General features: G+C 43.4%; 1 protein-coding gene across 1 annotated transcript; it reads left to right on the top strand.

The window, feature by feature from the left end:
- Window positions 1-576: 576 nt before the first annotated feature.
- Window positions 577-23,845, top strand: sim1a (SIM bHLH transcription factor 1a; the record flags this gene model as incomplete). Its single annotated transcript, XM_079226898.1, has 11 exons — window positions 577-751; window positions 7,435-7,514; window positions 11,631-11,720; window positions 12,637-12,745; window positions 12,835-12,920; window positions 15,538-15,737; window positions 16,397-16,503; window positions 17,367-17,514; window positions 20,953-21,115; window positions 22,348-22,753; window positions 23,133-23,845. 11 exons carry the CDS (start codon window positions 577-579, stop codon window positions 23,843-23,845), a joined length of 2,277 nt encoding a protein of 758 aa, XP_079083024.1.
- Window positions 23,846-24,772: the final 927 nt, after the last annotated feature.

A 24,772-nucleotide genomic window follows, 5' to 3' on the forward strand; every position in this document is an offset into this window, starting at 1 on the left:
GAGGATGGAGGGTGTGACGCCGGGCCTTCTGGACTTTCTGCCGGGACACTGTGAAGCCCGACGGGCGTCAGTTTAGCGAACTGCCGGCTCTCTGCGCGCAGGTAAGCCCACGAGCATGTAGTTAAAGGTGCATTAAAACAACAACAAAAAGTACACCCACTCCATGTGTGCAGAGAGATTCAAACAAGTGTCCCTATTACTTTTGTTTTATGTCACATAGCGACTCAGTGTGCTGTTTGATAGACGGACCCGAGTGACGCCTTCACGTGTCACCCTGCAGGGCCCACTGACCCCGGCGGCTCCACGGTCCCTTTACGCGTCAGGTACGATGGGGGTCCGAGTCCCCGCAACGGGCTGACCAGAGCGCCGCTGTAAAGCCTCAGCAAATCCAGGAATTAGCCGCGTCCCGCTCGCTCGGGCGCAAAACCTCGGAACACCTGGAATAATATGGGAGCGCGTTCACGCGCCGGCAGCTGTGGATTTTAGGTCGACGTCTCGTTCCGCGGGCGCGTCTCCGGCTGCGCCATTGCTATGAGACACCTGGACACCTGAGGGAACCGAGCAGAGAGAGCAGCCATGAAGGAGAAGTCCAAGAACGCCGCGCGGACCCGGCGGGAGAAGGAGAACAGCGAGTTTTACGAACTGGCCAAACTGCTGCCGCTGCCGTCCGCCATCACCTCGCAGCTGGACAAGGCGTCCATCATCCGGCTCACCACGAGCTACCTGAAGATGAGGCTCGTGTTCCCTGAAGGTGAGGCGACGGGGAACGCATGCATGCAACACATACAATACACTTTTATTCATATCGGATTCATTCTCTGATTTCATTGATAATAATTTAGGATCGTAATATATGAGCATTATGCTTCAGTCTCTCTGTTGTGTTTATCACATCGCAGCTTTACTTATTGTGTTGTAATGGTTGACTGAATAAAACACACGCACAAACTAATAAGAACACAAACTAAATAAAGAAACCTTTGGCATCCAGAAATACAATGAAAATATATCAAACAGTACAAGGACAAAATAATAGAAACAACAGTATCACATTATGTATAATATAGATACAACAACATGTGAAAATAAGCTGCTGATCTTGGGACTAAAAGGCTTGATGTTGTCTTTATTACGCCCCTTGAGGTACCGTTGGTATATTTTTAGCAGTAGGCTGTAGTACTATAATATATATAATACTATTGTATTTTATTGCATGCATACTTTTTGTTGTTCACTATTTTCTTTGTTTTAAATAATATAGTTGGAATAATACATCATTTTTCCCCTAAATGTAATTTAGCTGCTAATTTGTAACTTTACAGGTTTGTTTTCTCGTAATTTTAAATAAATGAAAAATTGGTTTCCCCTCGTTTTCAAATATCTCACTGACGTATTAAACAAAACAAAAGCGTACAGATTGTCTCTTTATAAATATGAGACTGACTCTGTTCCTAAACTCGAGTTAAATTCTAAAGGGAAATAGAAATATTACATCTTTAATAAAGTATGTTACAGCCTAATAATTACATCTTTAATAAAGTATGTTACAGCCTAATAATTACATCTTTAATAAAGTATTTTACAGCCTCAGACGACACCACATCTGTCCTGATTGCGTAATCTTACATATCTCTCCCTGGAGTTTCAGTAGAGTGAGTCTGTCTCATAAAACCCTGTAATGTCAGAGTGAATGAGTGTGTGGAGTCAGCGGTCTCCTGTGGCCCCCGGCCCGTCTGCCCGTGTCACCGTTCTTCTCTCCGGGGCCCCTGGCGGCCCCCGCCAGCAGATTAGCTGAGATGAGGCTTCGTCCTGCGTGAGCGCCGCAGAGCCGCGGACATTAGTGAGAGACCTCCACATGTGCAGCTCCTTGTAGTAAAGCAGGCACAAAGGAAACAGCTGTTCACTATTGATCACTGATCAGAGCATCATTATCTACATTATACCACATCACTGTCTATATGGTAACACACAGAGGATTCAGTAAGAGCTAATGGATCTTCTGGTTGTTTACTTACTTTTATAATATTTGTATTCAATTCAGTCTTATTTGTATTTTACATTCAATCCAATCAGCTTGAAATCAAAGTTTTAATATTCACATCAATAGATCCCATAACAGTGAAAAATATGAGAGAAGAATACTGCAGATTCTTGTATAATAATACAAAAAGTAGGCTTGTTGAAGGAGACTTTTTATGATTTAACCTGCAACATGAGCTGTGTATATTGAGCGGAATACATTGAGTGTATAATCGGGAGGAAGTGGACTGAGGGCTGGGGGTCTGAGGTCTGGGGGCCACAGGCAGATCCTGGTCCCTTCACTCAGGACATCGTGGTGGTCCATTCTTTGGCATCTTCTTCCCTCCGAGAAACATTTGCAAAGATGCGGAGACATATATGTGTCTTTCCGTAAATACATACAAAATACATGACATGTTCTCACTAACGTCTGTCTGTCTGTCTGTCTGCTGTTTCACATCTGTGACAACAAGCTCTCTGAATAATTAAAGGGACAATCCAGCTCACGCAGGCAGCAGGTTTTTACTCCTCTGTGTTGTGTTGAACCCCTTCTGCTGGTACACACACACACACACACACGCACACACGCACACACACACACACACACACACACACACACACACACACACACGGGCCACATGTGATGACTTAGGCTTGAAGAAGCCCATCTGAGAGGGCTGCAGTGGTTTTGGATAAGTGGGGAGAAGAATAGCGAAAGGTGTTCTTAATCTGGAGCGTACCAAAGGACTTTTTTTCTTTGTGTGTGTGTGTGTGTGTGTGTGTGTGTGTGTGTGTGTGTGTGTGTGTGTGTGTGTGTGTGCGTGTAATTTATGACATGCAGTGGTCCACACAGTGTGACCTTTGACCTCAGCCATGTTGTCCATCCTGGGTTAAATCAGACACACCTCACACTAATACCTGGAGCATCTGAACCTTCAGGTGTGTTTGGCAATGGGACAAAAAGATAAACAAGGTATTAAAAGAAGAAGTATTTCTATTGTTAAATATAAGTTAAATTATGGAACAACACTAACATGAATGTAAGAATGGTCAACTCATTTTTGGTTTTCAAAAGGATTGTTTATAAAACATTTTTTGAGGGTTACAAGTGTGAATGAAATGTGTGTATAAATATATATTATGTCGAATTAATTATCTGATTTAATTGATCATAATTTAGGATAGCAATATGTGAGCATTATGCTTCTACCTCTTCAGTCTTTCTGTTGTGTATATTACATTGTGGCTTTACTGATTGTGTTGTAATGATTGACTGAATAAAACACACAAACAAACAAACACACAAACATCACAAACTCGCACGTGAAGCATCTTTGGTTGTTTTGCGCGGTTCTGTTTATGATACAACCGTCAATGTCACTGTGACTAAAAAAAATATTTTCAATAAACATGCTGCTGCTATACTCTCAGCAACATGAATGTTATTATTATTATTATTATTATTATTATTATTATTATTATTATTATTATGTTTCACAATGTGTTAACTGAAGCGTTTTGACCTGAACGGATTTTAATAATGTTGAATTAATTTGTGCAACACCAAATGATTTATGCTCTCAAGTTGTGATCGATTTACTGCATGTATTTATTATAATTTAGTTATGTGAAGATGTTTCTTCAAATGGATTCATTGTATGTGTGTGCACATGAAAATTAGTTTATTTTAACTGGATTTACTCTCCTCACTGCGCTGAGTCACGAGTAAACATCACAGTTTTAAGGGTTAATTATCGGACAAGTCTGGAAAACCATTGCTCTACTAATAATGTTCAATAATTACAACAATAATTAATGATGTAATAATAATAAGAACATTTGATTTAGAAAAAAACATCATAATAATAAGCATTCGAGGTAGGCTTGTTGGTAAATGACATCAAATATATAATAGAGTAAAGACAATAATTAGTGAATAACATTTTGGGTTTTTAATAGGCTGGATGAACATTGAATAATAAGAGAGCAATAAGTGCAGCTGCACGTATTGCTCTCTTATTATTTAATGTTCATCCTATTACAAACCCCAAATGGTTCGTTCCTGCGCAAGAACACACTGAATGCCTCTGACCCGCGTCTGCAACGAGCCTCTATTATAATTCATAAATATATAAATCATAGCAGCACGAGACTCACTATATTCTTTGGAGCAGCGCGCTACTGTGAAGCGCGTGCACGGGCTCCACACGTCCAGGTCTCCAGCCCGCGCGCTGCGCTCTTTGTGCCTCTGCGCGTTCTGCTGATAAATGCTTTCCACTGTCTTTCGGTTGAGCTGCTTTTGAACTGAACCTCCATATGAAAGGTGTAGCTATCATAATAATGCGTGTTTATTGAATGTGATCACGTGTTGTTCATGTGCACGCGGCATCTATCACGCTGTGTCCCGTTCCGATATGACGTCCCGGGACAGGGGACGTCATTGTAAAGGTTCCTGTGATTAGTAGAAAATAAATAGAATTGAACGTTAATACATTTTGTTTCTGGTGATCACTTATTATCTTTGACGTTGGGACAAAATCACAACACTCCTATAGTTTTTAATAATAATAATAATAATAAATTATTATGACGATGTGTATAATATCAATAAATAATCATAATTATGTGTATAATAACAATAATAATAATTATTACATGTATAATAACAATATATTGTACCAATACTAATCATATATAATAACAATATATATTATTATTACATGTATAATAACAATAGATTATACCAATATACTAATCATATATAATAACAATATATATTAATATGACATGTATAATAACAATAGATTATACCAATACTAATCATATAAAATAACAATACATAATTCTTCTTCTTCTTATGTGTATAACAACAATAATTATTACATGTATAATAACAATAGATTATAACAATACTAATTATATATAATAACAATATATATATTAATATGACATGTATAATAACAATAGATTATACCAATACTAATCATATATAATAACAACAAATAATTCTTCTTTGTATGTGTATGATAACAATAATTATTATTATTACATGTATAATAACAATAGATTATAACAATACTAATTATATATAATAACAATGACCAAACAATTATTATTATTATTACATGTATAATAACAATAGATTATAACACTACTAATCATATATAATAACAATAAATAACAATTACTATGATTATTACATGTATAATAACAATAGATTATACTAATACTAATCATATATAATAATATATAACAATACTAATTATTATTAGACGTATGATAACAATAGATTATAACAATACTAATCATATATAATAACAATAAATAATAATGATATGTATAATAACAATAAATAATAATAATAATGGTTTGGCCTGTTGTAATTATTGTACGGGGTCCTGTGAGGACTTCGGGAGCGTGACATGATGACGTCACTATAACTCGTCATTAACAGCTGCGTAATGTGTGTGTCCTCTTGGAGGAGGATGCCGCTGGGTCCTCTCTGTTTGCGGCTGCATGGGGTCATGATGGAGTCTCTTCACGCGCACGTGAAGTCCATATTCGCTTCGTATGGAGCGAGAGGCGGCGGTGCGCTTTGATCCGTGCACGCGCCTGTTTACTCTGCGGAGCGGGATTTGCGTCTGAATGCGCGTTATTTCCACAAGGGCAACAAAGATGGGATATAAATACATACAAATAATACAAATGTGTATATTTAATATAATATAATATATAATGACCAGTAACATTAACAAGAATATTATATGTCAATTAATATCAATATCAATTGTCAATTGCTTTTGTAAGTTGTATTCAATATGATAAATATTGAATGTGTTGATTTGTACAGTATAGGGATGTATACATAATTTATTATTATTTATTTACATTACCCAGTAGATACAGCATGTGGGATTTAATTTCATACTAAGTTGATGGAAACAAAAAAATGTTAATCTTAATTCTTGTAATTTCTATAGTTATTTTTCTGATCATATGACGGTACATTTGTGTTAAGTCTTAAAATTGAAAGCATATTCAATAAGCATGTGCTAAATGATACAGTTTATAGCAGTGGTCGCCAACCCGTCGATCGCGATCTACCGGTCGATCTCGGAGATTTAAAAAAAATCATATTTTCATATTTTTTCCGAAACATTTTTTTAAGTGTCTGCTGAAATGTTTTCTTACGGACTTCTAAAGATCAACGTCAGAAAACATCTCCGCCTGATTCATGAACGCCTGAAAATGTTTTTTTTAATGTTTTTTTTAAATTACACAGCCGAAGCGTTCTCAGCTGTGCTCCCCGATGAGGATTTCTCGTGCACCTGGATTTGCATACAGAAACGCCCCGCCAGCTCCTTATAAGGGCATGCAACTGAAGAGACGCGAGCACACCTGATAGACTCCAAAGCAACTCCAGACTGATTAAAGTCACGTCAAAGCGAGCTGCAGTCAACTCAGCAGACACTCGGATCTCTGTAGTTAAATCACAGACACTGACATGTCATTCACCTCTATACTGACATTCACGGTAAAACACATTCAAACGACGGAAAGATCCATGTGACACAAGAATAAGATATCGACAAATCGTAAATCGTAGCATATAAGATTACAGAAATAAGATTAGGAAATAAGATTACATTAATGATATTCCCATTAAGTAAAATATGTGACCTTCAACTAGTGAGTTAAAGAGAAAATACAACTCAATTGTGCGTGAAGTGTATTTATGATTTGATTTGAGGGTTAGTGGAAAGATAATTAATGTAATTATATCTGACTGATATTTATGTGTTCAGGACATTTCTGACCACATCCAAATAAAAATAACTTTACCAATTCAGATATTTTACAAAGTACAAACTGAAATGATTTTGTATCTTTCAAATAGATAATTTCTAACATTTTGCTAACATTATGCTTCAATTCAAACAGTTGATAAATACAACAGTTAATATGGTAGTTCACCAGCATTCTGCTGGTGAACTACATTGGAAATGTGTTTTTTCTTGTTCATATGGTGTGCGGTTAACAAATAATTTAGAAGAATTTAGTAGAACTTGCCTGTCACCGAGGCAGAGGTCAGGGATCGTGGGCTTAAAAAGGTTGGTGACCACTGGTTTATAGACATGAGTATTTGTTTTGCTGTAATCAAAGCCTCATCAGTTGTAGTGATAATGCGCCTGCAATAAAATGACTAATTATGAATCTACTTGTGTTATTATAGCAGACACACAGGCTCAACCTCGCTCGCTTGTTTCCCCTCAGCTGTCTTTGTATACTATGACATTCAGTTTCATGTAACGCTCTTTTTCCTCTGTGTGTGTGTGTGTGTGTGTGTGTGTGTGTGTGTGTGTGTGTGTGTGTGTGTGTGTGTGTGTGTGTGTGTGTGTGTGATTTGTTTTCCAGGCCTCGGGGAGTCATGGGGTCATGTGAGCCGGACCTCTGTGGATGGAGTCCACCAGGAGCTCGGCGCCCATCTCTTACAGGTGCTTCTAAGTGATATTTGTCAGTTCTCACACTTTCAAAACAACTGGAAAACAATATGTGAGCTTTGGGCTTTTCAAGTGATGCAGCAAGGTCACTTAGCAAGGTCACTTAGCATGTTCATTAGAATGAAGCAGAACATTTAAAACTAAGCTCTTTGGAAAAATCTACCCTTAGAAGACATTTATATTTTGTATTTGTATAGGTAGACTGCTTGTGTGTGTGTGTGTGTGTGTGTGTGTGTGTGTGTGTGTGTGTGTGTGTGTGTGTGTGTGTGTGTGGTTTAGTGCCGTCCGCCTCCTGCTGCCTTCATTCTCGTGCTTTAAGACTGAAATGAGCTAAACACATTCATAGTCACGCACACAGCCTCAAGCCCCTCTGACATCAGCAGCAACACAATGGAGCAGGACTACAGGACTATAGGACTACAGGACTACAGGACTATAGGACTACAGGACTATGTGACTACAGGGCTGCAGGACTATGTGACTGCAGGACTACAGGACTACAGGGCTGCAGGACTACAGGACTATAGGACTACAGGACTATGTGACTGCAGGACTACAGGACTACAGGGCTGCAGGACTACAGGACTGTAGGACTACAGGACTATGTGACTGCAGGACTACAGGACTATAGGACTATATGACTGCAGGACTACAGGACTACAGGGCTATATGTCTGCAGGACTACAGGACTATGTGACTGCAGGACTACAGGACTACAGGGCTATATGTCTGCAGGACTACAGGACTATATGACTGCAGGACTACAGGACTACAGGGCTATATGTCTGCAGGACTACAGGGCTATATGTCTGCAGGACTACAGGGCTATATGACTGCAGGACTACAGGGCTATAGGACTACAGGACTATGTGACTGCAGGACTGCAGGACTACAGGACTATATGACTGCAGGACTACAGGGCTATATGTCTGCAGGACTACAGGGCTATATGTCTGCAGGACTACAGGGCTATATGACTGCAGGACTACAGGACTATATGACTGCAGGACTACAGGACTATAGGACTACAGGACTATGTGACTGCAGGACTACAGGACTACAGGGCTGCAGGACTACAGGACTGTAGGACTACAGGACTATGTGACTGCAGGACTACAGGACTATAGGACTATATGACTGCAGGACTACAGGACTACAGGGCTATATGTCTGCAGGACTACAGGACTATGTGACTGCAGGACTACAGGACTACAGGGCTATATGTCTGCAGGACTACAGGACTATATGACTGCAGGACTACAGGGCTATATGTCTGCAGGACTACAGGGCTATATGACTGCAGGACTACAGGGCTATATGACTGCAGGACTACAGGACTATATGACTGCAGGACTATAGGACTACAGGACTATAGGACTGCAGGACTACAGGACTATAGGACTGCAGGACTATATGACTGCAGGACTATAGGACTACAGGACTATAGGACTGCAGGACTATATGACTACAGGACTATAGGACTACAGGACTGCAGGACTACAGGACTATAGGACTGCAGGACTACAGGACTATAGGACTGCAGGACTATATGACTACAGGACTATAGGACTACAGGACTGCAGGACTACAGGACTATAGGACTGCAGGACTATATGACTACAGGACTATAGGACTACAGGACTGCAGGACTACAGGACTACAGGGCTGCAGGACTACAGGGCTATAGGACTGCAGGACTATAGGACTACAGGACTATAGGACTATATGACTGCAGGACTATAGGACTGCAGGACTACAGGACTATAGGACTGCAGGACTATAGGACTGCAGGACTATAGGACTACAGGACTATATGACTGCAGGACTATAGGACTATATGACTGCAGGACTACAGGACTATATGACTGCAGGACTATAGGACTATATGACTGCAGGACTATAGGACTACAGGACTATAGGACTGCAGGACTACAGGACTATAGGACTGCAGGACTACAGGACTATATGACTGCAGGACTATAGGACTACAGAACTATATGACTGCAGGACTATAGGACTGCAGGACTACACTATATGACTGCAGGACTACACTATATGACTGCAGGACTATAGGACTATATGACTGCAGGACTATAGGACTACAGGACTATAGGACTGCAGGACTACAGGACTATAGGACTGCAGGACTAAAGGGATGCAGGGCTGTAGGGCTACAGGGCTGCAGGGCTACAGGACTGCAGGACTATAGGACTGCAGGACTACAGGGCTGCAGGACTGTATGACTACAGGACTATAGGACTGCAGGACTACAGGACTACAGGACTACAGGGCTGCAGGACTGTATGACTGCAGGGCTACAGGGCTGCAGGACTATAGGACTGCAGGACTACAGGGCTGCAGGACTACAGGACTATAGGACTGCAGGACTACAGGACTGCAGGACTACAGGACTATAGGACTGCAGGACTAAAGGTGTGCAGGACTGCAGGACTACAGGACTGCAGGACTGTAGGACTACAGGACTACAGGGCTGCAGGACTATAGGACTGCAGGACTAAAGGTGTGCAGGACTGCAGGACTACAGGACTGCAGGACTGTAGGACTGCAGGACTAAAGGGATGCAGGACTGCAGGACAGCAGGACTGCAGGACTACAGGACTGCAGGACTACAGGACTGCAGGACTACAGGGCTGCAGGACTATAGGACTGCAGGACTACAGGACTGCAGGACTACAGGGCTGCAGGACTAAAGAGATGCTGGACTATAGGACTGCAGGGCTACAGGACTATAGGACTGCAGGACTAAAGGGATGCAGGACTGTAGGGCTACGGGGCTGCAGGGCTACAGGACTGCAGGACTACAGGGCTGCAGGACTATAGGACTGCAGGACTAAAGGGCTACAGGACTACAGGTCTGCAGGACTATAGGACTGCAGGACTAAAGGTATGCAGGACTGCAGGGCTACAGGGCTGCAGGGCTACAGGACTACAGGGCTACAGGACTATAGGACTGCAGGACTAAAGGTATGCAGGGCTACAGGGCTACAGGGCTGCAGGGCTACAGAGATACAGGGCTGCAGCCTGTAGGATCTTCATCTAGGACTGTAGGTCAGCTGGTTTGACAAACAGGACTGTGTGCTGGCCAAAGGACCACCGGGTCAGAACAAGTGGCTACCAAGCCCCCAGGAAGAGCGCCAGGCTTTAAAGCATCTTTTACATCGTGGCTTAACGGCAGAATTACAATTTCCAGGTCCGCCACGTGACGCCGGCCCAAAAAAACTTCCCTAGAGACTCACATCGGTACTTAGCGGATCACTTTTATCCAGGAGAGTGAACACTTGAACAGATCTTATTGATTCCCAAGTTCAAGTACACGAGAACGAGGCTGGAGTGAGGGGTTTGGAGGCAGGGTTAAAGGAAACACATGGAGTTCTATGTGAGGAAGTCCCAGCTTATTTTGCTTCATGCACAATGACCGCACCCAGTTCCACATCCATGGTGGCTACACGCTAGCCTAGAGCTACAAGCTAGCAGCTAGCGACACACGCTGCTGGTTATATAGAGGCTCCGTTTATATTATCAGTTAGTGGAAAAGTCCGTGAAAAAAATAAAATCCCAAAAGTCATGTAAATGTGTTATATTCATGTGTTCATGACGTTCATTTACGCTGAGTTTGAAATAATGAATATGCTTTTAAAAGAAAGACGCTCAAAATATAAGCAGGCATACATACAGGCATCTATATAAATGTGTATTCTTTTAATCAAACTATTGTCTCATTCATTTGTGTCATTTAAGGTTTACTGTATGCTTTGTATTCTCATTGTTAGTTTAAATACTACATTTTCTTACTTTTTCATGTTTACCCTTTGAACCTTTAACGCTACATGGCGTTGGTCCTGTAGTTCATTTCGTGTCGTTCTTCAAATCCTTTCTCATGATGTTACAACAATCAGTCCGCTGTGACAGCAGCTCTGCACAGTTATCTAGATTAACGATGTGTCATCATAATACGACAGCATGGTTCATGCACGCTGTCCGTGGAAATAGACTCAACACAATAACATTTTTTTTATTTTTTTATCACAGGTTCATTATTTTCTGCCTTCTGTTGATATTGAACATATTAATATTCGCCGTTTCTTTCAGACGTTGGACGGCTTCATCTTCGTGGTCGCTCCGGACGGGAAAATAATGTACATATCAGAAACGGCATCGGTCCACCTGGGCCTGTCGCAGGTTGGTTTGACGAAACTCCCCGCGGTCTCCTCTCGGGCGCTGGCCCCCGATGAGTCCCGGTGTAACAGGCCAAATGAACACCCGCCCAGATTAAACCTGGGTTTACTTTGGCCCAGGCCAGAGTCTACCTAGGGGAAAACCTGTCCTAGGCCAAACTATACCCAGAGAGGTAAATTAGCCTAGGCCAGACTATACCCCTCCAGGAAGGGCGGGTCCTTCCTATAGGTATCATAATGTCAGGTAATCTTGATAGTTAGCTAACGTTAGCTAGCCAGTGAAGGGGTGTGACTTTCGTTATTGCCATTCAGTCGAAACTGTCATCAGGCTATTTTTAGCTAAACATAGCCATGTTCAGCTGTACCGCCATTTGCGTCATTTTGTTTGTGTCATGAAGTTGAAATTTGAGTAATAATAACAACGTTAATATTGGTGTCGCGAGCTAGACAGTTTAATCAGATCTGATTCAATAATCAACAGCTTTGAGCTTTTTTTAACTTTGGACATTTATATTGTAGCGAGGACTTGCTAGTCTTAGAAGTTGAAGTTTCAGGATGTAGTAATCTTTGATCTTTGTGGAAATCTAATATTTGTTCTGTTTTTCTGGTTGAAGTAATAAAAGTCTATGTTTTAGAGTTTTAAGATTTAAGTCAGTAGCTTTCTCACTTAACTTACATGACAAAGCTGAACCCCCAATAAAATGTTGAAAAATTAAGTAATTCTTGTGTACGGTATATCACTCAACACTACTGATATCATGGGGGTATAATCTGGCCTGAGGGGTTTGAGTTGGCCTAGGCCATAATATACCCGGGGTATAATCTTGCCTAGGCACCTTTAAGCCCAGGTATAGTCCGGACTAGGGGTTTACTATGGCCTGATACTCCGGTTCTGAGGTGAATGATGTCCATTTCAACAGGTAGAGCTGACGGGAAACAGCATTTATGAATACATCCACCCAGCAGACCACGATGAGATGACATCCGTCCTCACAGCACACCAGCCTTACCACTCACACTTTGTCCACGGTAAACCAGGACCCGGGCGCGCTGTCCTCCATGTGACGTGGACGCGTCACGCAGCAGAATTAACGTGCGGCCTTTTGAACCCTCTGCAGAGTACGAGATGGAGCGCTCCTTCTTTCTGAGGATGAAATGTGTCCTCGCCAAAAGAAACGCTGGCCTCACCTGTGGCGGCTACAAGGTGAGAGGGCCCTGCCGCTGTCTTCTTTCCATGTGTTTATCTTTTTCTGTTGCATGGTGGAAGATAACTAACTATTACTATTCATTAGGGTCCGAGCGACTGACATAGTCAGTCCGAGTAGGCCCCTATTGAAATTGCTGGGATTATTATTATTCCCTATGATTCTTATTTTTGTACATTGGACTGCTTTTTGGGGGACTAGTCATATTCAAAAACTCACCAAATTTGGAACACTTTGGAAAATAGACATCTATTAAAGCAGGGAAAAAAAGTTCAAAAAAATGACTCTCTAGCGCCCCCTACAAGTTGGACCGACGACGCCCCTCGCCCAGAATGTTTTTTGGACTTGAAAAAATTCACACTTGTCCATCTCCACCTGCTCTACAAAAAAGTCTCTCAGCCTATGAATATTTTCCGCCATCTTGGATTTTGTGAAAAACACATTATTGCAGTTTATTCCTAAACGCTTGGTCCGTTTCATACCAAACCTGGTACTTATCATCATTGGAGCTGGATCCTCAATACTGCATTGACATGTCTTCGATATCTCATTGCGCTGAGGAGATATCGACCAATTAATCTCTTAGGGGCGTGTCTTGTTTTTAAACACTCATAACATTAAAACTATTTGGACAAACAACTCCAAACTTGGAGTATATGTGCACATCGCATCCCCTAACTTGCAATAAATCAGTTGTCCCATTTAAACACTAGGGAGTGCTACAGTAATTCGTCCAATTTGCCATTTTCGACCCGTTTTAGCTAATTTTAGCATATATTTGCATTTACGCCAAATACTACTCCTCCTACAAATTGTATACAATCCACTTCAATTCTGTTCTAAGATGTTCTCAAGACTCTCAGGAGTATGGCTTGTGCTGTTGCAACGTTTTCACTGGTAGGAATTGACGTGACGTGGACCCAAAGACGCGCCTACTGTGAGCTAACCGCTATATGAAAGAAAGCTGTTGTAACTCCTCCATACATGATGCAATACTCCCACTTCTCCTAATACATGATGCCGGTCACGGCTTGAGTACATCTACATGACAAATGTTCAGATTGTCATAGCGCCACCTACTGGCCAAAGGAAATCAGCCAAACTGCATCCCATTTACAGGCAATTTAAATGACCTGGTCTACTCTTTACATAGAGAAACATGATGCATGTGTGTGTGTGTGTGTGTGTGTGTGTGTGTGTGTGTATCATCCTCGACCCTGCTTTCAACCGGCCTGATCAGTAAATCACATGGCACCTTATTACTTAAAAACAACCGTCTTCCTGTATGGGCGGGCATTTTGGTGAAATAATTTACCCAACAGGCATTTTGCCAATGTCATTTTCCCAAAACCATTAGTCAACCTTCAACATCAAGCTGTGAACGTTCAATCTTGTTGCCTGCTGAAAGCGGTGACTGGTATGTGCAATGTTCATACTTGAAACAGGTAAAAAAAAAATGGTATACTGCACAGCCCTAGCGCCACCTACTGGCCAAACAAAATCTGCCAAACAGCATTGGATTTACATGCAATTTTAATGACCTGGTCTACTCTTTATGTAGAGAAACATGAAGCATGTTGTCCAGCGGGCCAACACTCTCGACCGGGCGAGTCGGCGACCTGCCGGCTACCCCAAACGTGCCGGGATGAGCGAGGACCCGCTCACAGCTGCTCGCAGCTTTAATTATTATATATTTGTGTTATGATTACAACATTATTCAAAGTCAATCTCTGAAACCGTATGCCGGTTTATAAGCCGCTGTTGCTGCTGCTACCGCTGCTGCTACTGAGTCTAGCTAGTGCTAGCTAGCTCGCTACTGCTAGCTCGCTAGCTAATACTTGTTAGCTAGCGAGCTAACACGAGCTAACACTTGTTAGCTAGCATGTCTAGCAACTGCTGCTTAAATTAGAATTGGAAAAATCCACAAATTAGCCACACTGATATTTAAGCCGCACAGGTCAAAGTTGAGGATCCAAGTTTATAACTTGGATTTTACGGTAGTACCTTTTTTTTGCGGGAATTAGTTGTAATTCATGTGTGATGAAAGCTACAGGCGAGGGTGTATCCTCTGGAGAAGTGTTGGATGGACAAGGTTGACGAGGCGTCCTTGAGTTGAGATTGTTTTGTCAACTATAGCAGATATATATATATATATATATTTTTTTTCTTTTTAAAGAGGATAAAATCGCCACACACTTATCTAGTTCCCAGCTCCTCTTTTTTGACCTTTCAAACGCAGATGGGCCTCTCCAGTCCAGGGGATACATTGGCATCACAGGGAAGAACAAAACAAGATGTAGGGTATTGTCTGGGAACACAAAGCTGTGTGTGTGTTGTAACATACAACACACACACACACACACACACACACACACACACACACACACACACACACACACACACACACACACACATGATACTACTACTGGAGTAGAATGAGGGATGAGAACTTATTTTTAAGAAGGAAGAACATAACAGAAACACACTCTATTTGGTAATTACTCATGCTCAGTTATGATTCATCAATAGCGGCAGATCAAACTCTAAAAGGCAACCGTAAACACATGTGGATTGATGTTCATTCTTTCTGCGTCTACCCGTGAACTCTTGGCCCAGGTGATCCACTGTAGCGGCTACCTGAAGATCCGTCAGTACAGCCTGGACATGTCCCCGTTCGACGGCTGCTACCAGAACGTTGGGCTGGTGGCCGTCGGCCACTCGCTGCCGCCCAGCGCCGTCACGGAGATCAAACTTTACAGCAACATGTTCATGTTCAGAGCCAGCCTGGACATGAAGCTCATCTTCCTGGACTCACGGTACGTTCTGTGTGACGTTGTTCTGGGCTCTAAGCGGTCACCGTGTGGAACTTTGTGTTTGTGTGTGTGTGTGTGTGTGTGTGTGTGTGTGTGTGTGGGGGGGGGGATTTCTTCTGCTTGTTTGTACGTTGCGTATTTTGTACAGTGTTCGTACGGTCATGGAAAACCTGGTAAAGTCATGGAATTTTAAAATGGTTATTTCCAGGCAAGGAAAGGTCCTTGAAAAAAAAGAAAAAGTCATGTAAATGTGTTATATTCATGTGTTCATGACGTTCATTTACGCTGAGTTTCAAATAATGAATATGCTTTTAAAAGAAAGAAGCTCAAAATATAAGCAGGCATACATACAGGCATCTATATGAATGTTTATTCTTTTAATCAAACTATTGTCTCATTCATTTGTGTCATTTAAGGTTTACTGTATGCTTTGTATTGTCATTGTTAGTTTAAATACTACATTTACTCACTTTTTACTGTTTACACCCAGATTTCACAAAATGTTTGGTCATGGAAATTTGGTTTAAAGTCATGGAAAAGTCATGTAAATCCATTGGTCAAAATCTGTATGAATCCTGTGTCTGTGTCTGTGTGTGTGTGTGTCTGTGTGTGTGTGTCTTTGTGTGTGTGTCTGTGTGTGTGTGTGTGTGTGTGTTGCTCAGGGTTGCAGAGCTGACGGGCTACGAGCCTCAGGACCTCATTGAGAAGACTCTCTATCATCATGTCCACAGCTGTGACTCCTTCCATCTGAGATGTGCTCATCACTTGTGTGAGTTAGGTTTGTTTTACCTTACTACAAAATCTCTCTACACACACACACACACACACACACACACACACACACACACACACACACACACATAGACACACCTGGCTGCACAATGTTATAGAGAACTGCAGTATTTCTGAAGGCCAACCCAGAAGTTAGCATGTCACTGGTCCTCTTGACAAAAAGCCACGGGGTGTTTCAGTGTGAAAGCAGTCAGCAGAAGTAAAACGCTCACATTGGGCTAAAGGGCAACTCCTCCATTGTATTTGATACGCAATAGAAAAATAGAACAAGAAAAATAAATACATAGAATAAAAGTTCTATGTTTGTATTTCTTATCTGTAATACGCATACCTGTACACTAAAAGGATGCTGAAGGGATTTATAATTGTCTGAAACAGGAATAGGAACTGTGGGAGGATCATCATTTTAATTGTATAAAAAATATGTATTACTTAGGTCACAGATGTCATTGTAGAAGAAGCCATTAAAAAGCCTATTGAGCTTGAGACAAAGTGCCAAAATTATGACTCATTTCCGGGTTTTAGGATTCATTATATGCATCACTAAATGATGTTATGTCATGTTGTGTGATGTCATGTTATCTTGTGTTGAGCCAGGTCATGTATTGTTGTTATACTACACAACCTTATATTACTCTTTAAATTACTCTAAATATTAGGCAATAGAAAAGCTCGACATCTATGACATCACTCATATGAAACAGCTCTTTGACACCTGCTGACAGGACCACTTCCATCACTCACAGTGTGCTGCTGCTGGCTGCCGTACCTTGATGTGTCATGTCGTAAACGCTGTGATGGATGTTTGTTCTACCGACAGTAACATGTCTTTTGTTCCAGTGCTGGTCAAAGGTCAGGTCACCACCAAGTACTACCGGTTCTTGGCCAAGCCGGGTGGCTGGGTCTGGGTCCAGAGCTATGCAACCATCGTACACAACAGCCGCTCGTCCCGACCGCACTGCATCGTCAGTGTCAACTACGTGCTCACGTGAGTGTCTGTCTCTATTTCTGAAAACCTGACCACAGGTTTCATGGTATAACTAACTGAAGTAACTTCAATAAAAATAGCTTTTTGCCACTAAATCTTGACAGAAGAACAGGAGACAGATAGTTCCTCTGACTCCTTTTTACGGCTCCGAATGACGTTTGAAAGATTCCACCACACCTGAAGAACATCGACCAATCAGAGCCGAGGTCTTCTCGTTTTCTAAGCCCAGAGTCTCCGAACGGAGTGAACACAACTGTTTTCATTTTTTAGCTTTTTACTTCTAAGATTCTCAAAAAATCTCTGTCCCCGTTGATGAGCTGAACTACTGTTGCTTCTACCCTGGTCATGCTCTTATTTTGAAAGAGCTCCAGATGTGGATTAAACTACCACTAAAAAACCCAACAAATGTACTACGTCTTCCTGTCTGAGTGACATTTGTTTTAAACGGCAGAGTCCAGTCAGCTGTGTTAGGAAATGACTGAGCCGTATATAATGAATGAAACTATATATATGTCTGAGTCCTTTCTTGTAGATAAATGTCTTCAGTAGGAGCCAACAGGCTTCCTTGTTGTTTGACAGTGAAGGCGGCGTGTGGATTTGTATTCCATGAGATGGAAGTCTGTGAAACATGTCCGAGGTGTGACCTCTTATTCCATATAATTAAAGACAGGGGATGCACCCTGACTTCTTCAGAGAACTGATGGATGAATGGAAGACGCCCACTCCGGATTCACCTGTCAGGTCTGAGTGTCTAAGCTGGAGACACATGTACACGTCTTCGGCACACACTCACTATAGGTTGAATCTCTGTTGTTTATCACGAGAATAGCTGAGCATGTTAAGGAGTCCTACTTTACAGAGTTGTAGAGGCGCTCACGGATCGGTGTGTGTGCTCTGATAAGATAATGAATGTCGGTACGAGAGATTTACGCAAACTGTCGCTGTGAAGCAATTAACGGGAGGTTAATTGGCAATATGACACAGGTTTTTGGAAGCCTGGTTTGCAGAATCTGGCAATGAAGAAAGTTTGTCAGGTCATATTCAGTAGTTGTTTTACTTTTTATTGTTGTGAGTTAGAAACAGGAAGTGTGATGAACCAGAACTTTCCCGCTCGCTGTACCTCTCGATGGAGGCTGACGCTCTCTCTGCTCTCTTGTGTGCCAGTTGTGTCACAATGTGTGAGCGCTCAGTCACTGTGTGCTACGTGTGCTCATGTGCTGTGACCTGTGGAGGCCTCTCTGGTGGAGTTATTCGAAGACCGGCAGAACATCTAGAAACAGAGGCGGGCCGCTGGAGCGCGTGGGACCGGGCCCGGGTCGCGTGTGCAAACGGTCCCGACAGTCACAATCACAAGCTGCTACTTTTCAATCCCTTCCAATAAAATCAAACCGTAATCATTCCGCTCTTATTAATGAGCGAGGGATGCCGTTTACTGCCCGTCATTATTGTATTGCCCCCGAGGTGCTTTTTTCACAGCTGTACCAGTGAGCGTGTGAATGAAGAAGGCCCATAAAAGCCTCCATTAGAGCAGCTTGACACATTCCCTTTCCCTCCGACATCACAGCCACAGCAGCTCTGTGTTCACAGCCTTTTAATTGATGGGCTGTGAACGTGATGGCCACTTATGGGCTCCGGCTTGCCTTGCGGGGAGCGGAGTTCTGCTGTGGTCCTGTGTGGTAGGGCTGCGTTGATTATGGAAGAAATGATTATCGCCTTTATTTGGGTCGATATTGAGCTCGCGATATTGAGCTCGCGATCATGTATCGCGATTAATCATTTAACGTTTAAATCGGCAGATCATAGCTTTCACTTCCATGTTGTCTGAACCTTTGCGTGAAAATAAGACTGGTCCTTATACACGGTGCATCTCTGAGAATCAAAACTGAAATGAAATAAAAAGTATACAGATTCCTGCTCTCACTACATTCCTGCTAACTAACACGTTTGCATCAAAATAAGACTTTGATGAAGCTTCTTCTTCACTTTTTCGTTTTGCTATATACAGCATATTAGTCTTCTTCTCTGGATTTCTGCAGCGACATTGAGGAAAGTCTTTTTCACAGGCTGCTGCTTCAGGAGGAGCACAGCAGCACGACAGCTCCCCAACAATGGGAGTTGATATGCAGCAGAGTTTTCTCTGAGAGGAGCCCTTTAAACATTGATAGATAACATTGAGTTGAGCATGATCATTTAACTGTGGGAACCCACGATTGTGATTAACACTCGATGAACTGTGCAGCTCTTGCAGAAGGAGCCCCACAGCGGCGAGGCGGTGGGCTGGGCTGGGCGGTATGGCAAAAATTCATATCACGGTGTTTTGTAATGTTCTGGAGGTTTCGCGGTATATCACTGTATTTTTTTTTAGTAAACACATTCATTTATTGACGTTGAAAAGGACTACTAAACAGCTGTTAACCGCTCGTTGTTCACCGCTAGTTGGCCAACCCGCTTGCAACTGGCCAGCCAGCGGTGAACAGCTGTTTGTGTTTCCATTCTCTCTGTTTTTTTTCACCTAAATTCCCCTGGGTCCTAAGTCCCTCCACGTTCAGCTTCTCATCACCCTCTATGTACCAACGTACATTTATAACAAATACCACACAGATCAATCAGCGTTGCATATATCTAGTTGTGTGTCACAAACTGTTGTGTCGTGGTGTTTTAACCCTGTTAAAGAACGTTAGTTGTGGGTTATTAATTGTAAGTTATAACCATGACTAAAGTTATAACCATGACACCTAAGACAAGTAGCATTTTGCTGCCTGCCGAAGAGCCACAACAGTTGTTATGGCTACGAAACACAGGTATTTCAGTCTATGAAAAATTCATACCGTATGAAAATATGAAACCGGTATACGGGAGCTACTCGACCCCCAGTAGCTGCAGTGTGGACAGCCGTGGATAACAGCGCTGATGAGGCCACTTCACCTGCATGTGAACTCCCACTGTGTGTTCAGCTGTGATAACCTGTGCACCTCCTGCCACCACAAACCCACAGTGATTTAGCAACAGAGGCACATGCCCACCTTTTACAGTTCGCTGTGTGCTTAATCAGAGCTGTTCACTTCCATCCTGGTGCAGCACTACCTCGTCTAACTGTCTAACGCGCGCACCGTTCAGCATCAGTACCCAATACCAAGACCTTCATTTTGTCAAGTGAGCAGAACATGAGCAAAATAATGAGGGCGTCTGAACCAATGTAGACACAATAGGCCAGAGCTGAAACAGATTATCAACCAATTGCCATTTTTCAAACAGATAAGCAGAAAATATTTCTGAGCGACTTGTCTGTCTTGTAGGATGCTGGACTGAAGGCGTCTTGGTAGTGGACTGGTCCTGGGACTAAACATCCTTTTTGAAGAACTTGGGCTCTGGGAAATTAGTGAAAAAGGTCTTCCCAGAGATTTCCCTAAGGTTTATTAGATATGCTTGTGTCTTCAGGGAGACGGAGTATAAAGGCCTGCAGCTTTCTCTGGACCAGACCACGTCCAAGGCCTCCTTCCCCTACAGCAGCGCCACCGCCAGCCTTACGGAGAACTGCAGAACTCCCAAGAGCAGAGTCTCCCGGCCCAAGACCAAAGCCAGGCTCTCGCCCTACACCCAGGTGAGGACATAATTAATGTCTTAAGTGATGCACTTCATACTTTATACTTGGTTGAAAACAGCAGTCACAATTTCTCAGTCAGGTATTAAGAGAGCATACAGCGGCTCCTCCGGTGAGGTACCTGTATACAGGACTTGGCTGTTGTTTTTGTAGTTTGGTGTATCAGAAATGACGGTCAGTTATGACAACACTGATGTGTACTGACTGAAAGAATGCAGCCTGAATGAGGGTCCTCCTCAGAGAGGCGGTGTGGTCTTCCATCTGAAAGGAGCTCCAGGTACAACTGTTGCAATGAAAGGGGTCAGTAGAGAAGATTCTGGAGGTTCTCCCCCGTACAGCCTGGATACACCGCAGGTTCTCAGAACTGGAGCTGTGGCTCATGATGTTGGGAATAAACCCCTCATTTCACAAGGACAACTATGGGCACACAACTACTGCAAGTATCAGGGTTGTTATGGTCATGGAAAACCTGGAAGAGTCATGACATTCAAAAATGGTTATTTCCAGGCCTGGAAAAGTCCTTAAAAAAAAAAGAAAATCCCAAAGGTTTTGGAAAAGTCATGTAAATGTGTTATATTCATGTGTTCATGACGTTCATTTACACTGAGTTTGAAATAATTAATATGCATTTAAAAGAAAGACGCTCAAAATATAAGCAGGCATACATACAGGTGGGGCGACTGTGGCTCAGTGGTGAGCAGGGTCGTCCTTCAATCAGCGGTTCGATCCCCGGTTCCGCTAGTCCATGTTGATGTGTCCTTGAGCAAGACACTTAACCCTAAATTGCTCCCGTAGCTGCGCCTACGGTGTATGAATGGTTGATCATCTGATGTGGCACCTTGCATGGTAGCTCCTCTCATCAGTGTGTGAATGGGTGAATGATGTCATGTAGTGTTAAAGCGCTTTGAGTGGTCGGAAGACTAGAAAATTGCTATGCAAGTAGGAGTCCATTTACATACAGGCATCTATATAAATGTTTATTCTTTTAATCAAACTATTGTCTCATTAATTTGTGTCATTTAAGGTTTACTGTATGCTTTGGATTCTCATTGTTAGTTTAAATACTACATTTTCTCACTTTTTCATGTTTACACCCAGATTTCACAAAATGTTGGGTCATGGAAATTTGGTTTAAAGTCATGGAAAAGTCATGAAATCCATTGGTCAGAATGTGTATGAACCCTACTTTCTGTAATGTATGTTCTTGTCTCCCTCCACACATTCCTCTGCAGTACCCTAGCTTCCAGACGGAGCGCTCCGAGTCGGACCAGGACAGCCCGTGGGGCAGCAGCCCCCTCACGGGCTCGGCCTCCCCTCAGCTGCTGGAGCAGAGCGAGGGCCCGGACGCCTCCTGTGTGTACAGGCAGTTCCCCGATCCCCGCGCGCGCTGCTACAACTTGTCTGATGAGCACCATCACGGCGACGGCTACGAGCACCTCCACGCACGCGGCCAAGCTCAGAGCTGTGAGCGGGGCCGGTGTGAGGCGGGGCGCTATTTTCTCGGAGCTCCTCCCTCTGGAAGGGACACGTGGTGGGGCACCCCGCGGTCAGTCCTGCCGCTGAGCAAGAGCTCCTCGGAGAACCAGGAGGGATGTGACGGCAGCGCGCCGCACAGCACGGCCGTCCACAGCTACAACGGTGAGGACGACGACCTGGACCACTGTAGGGACCCGACCGCATGGACAGTTAACGTGATAGTTTTAGACGGTACTCTGAGCTGAATGATTTCATGTCCAGGGCCCCTGATCGAGAGGTTAAAGGTGCTTCCTCTAAGGTCTAGTGCAGGGGTGGGCAAACTGCGGCCTGCGGGCCGTATACGAGATCATAGCATCCTCACCTTTGGAATAACTGTTTGGTATGGAAACATCTCAGCAGGAAGTGTTGTCCACAACACAGGAGCGACCAACCCTCTAGTGTATTGAGACTTGTAGCCGTTTCCGATGGTCTGTTGAAACAACGGTTCGGTATTGAATGTTGTTTGCTGTCCACTGACTGTTTTCATGGTGTCCCCCTGCAGGCCGGGGCCACTGGGACGAGGACAGCGTGGTCAGCTCTCCAGACGGAGGCTCGACCAGTGACTCAGGGGACCGGTACCAGGCGGACCTCTACCGCTGCAGCCCGCAGGAACCCAGCAAGATCGAGACTCTGATCCGGGCCACGCAGCAGATGATCAAGGAAGAAGAAAGTAGATTCCAGATGCGCAAGGGCCCTCCTGGTGGCCCGCTGGGGCCGGCCAATGGGCTGCCCAAGGGCCCCGGACCGTGCTTCGCCCCCGAGTACGCTCAAGGGCCCCTGCCGCTGCAGACCGTTGTGTATCGAGGTTTGAGTCAGGTGATCAGCCCTGCTCTTAGTCCCGCCCCCCTGTCCAGGCTCAGCAGTCCAGGTCCTGAGCGCCTTCACAAGCCCAAAGACTACCTCCAGACAGACCTGTCCGCCCTCTCTCTGCCGTTGCACCACTCGTTTGGTTGTCCGGGTCCGTGCTCGGCTTCCTCGGCCCCGGCCCTCTACCCCGCCCACACCGACCCGCGGCCCTACTTGGACAAGCATAAAGCCTACTCCCTGACGGGCTACGCTCTGGAGAACCTCTATGAACCAGAGAGCCTCCGGGGCTACTGCACCTCCGCCGGCACGGGCCCCGCCCACTACGACGTAACCCCTCACCTCCGCATCCCGGCAGAGCAAATTGCCGGACATAAAGGCACCTCTGTCATCATCAGCAACGGCAGCTAACAGTCACCTGAGCCTGTGCCGGTTGGCTCCGTCACAACACTAAGCCATGGTTCTTCTGGATCCTGTTAGCCTGTTTTTCCATCAGACCGATCTTGTTCTCCAAATTCGTGCTTACTTCTCTGAATTGGTCTCAAGAGGAAACAACAGGATCACATAATCAGAGCAGTGCCTGTAGTTCTGGTAAATACTGCTATTGTAACTTTGTGTTACTTTGATGAATGTATTTGCTTCCTCTGACACAAAAACATGTTAGACAAGGTGCATGCATAGATTTTCAAGAAAGACCGACCCAATCCTAATGCTGCGTTCACACCTTTTTCGCAACACTTTTTCGCCTGAGTTTACTCGCTGGAGTTTATGTGGTTAATTCGCGTCATTCGCTTCATTCGCTTTTTTTGGTAAATGTTTTCCTGTGAAAACAGTTACCATTTCCGCGATCCACCATTAAAATAACCACTAGTTCTGCTTTATACTTGTTGTGGAAGTCCCACATACATGGGAACATCAAACTCCATGTAGTTGAAATATTTCAACCACGCCCGCCGGAAAATGTGCTTTTTCGCAACCATTCGCATCTGTGCATTGACTTTGCATGCAATCTACTCGCACGAATAACGCTTTTGGTGTGAACGCAGCATTAAGGGACCTAAAGATAGTACAACTTGATAGAAGATACAAGATTTGATTTTAACATCCTTACAAATTTAATGTACTATTATTATTATTACATACAAACATGCAGATGGAAACATACTTATCTGACCAGCGTCTCTCCATGACTGCTGTTGCAGCTGTCAGGCAAACAGACGTCACTACATCCTTTGTCTCCCAGTTTGTCATCAGAGATTCAGCTCTAATAGGCTTCATGTTTAAAAGCAGGGAAAGAAAGTCGATCAGTACGATGAAAAAAAAAAAAAGGAAAACGGG

Source organism: Taurulus bubalis (genome assembly GCF_910589615.1).
Source record: "Taurulus bubalis genome assembly, chromosome: 12".
In the NCBI taxonomy this organism is placed as follows: Eukaryota; Metazoa; Chordata; class Actinopteri; order Perciformes; family Cottidae; genus Taurulus; species Taurulus bubalis.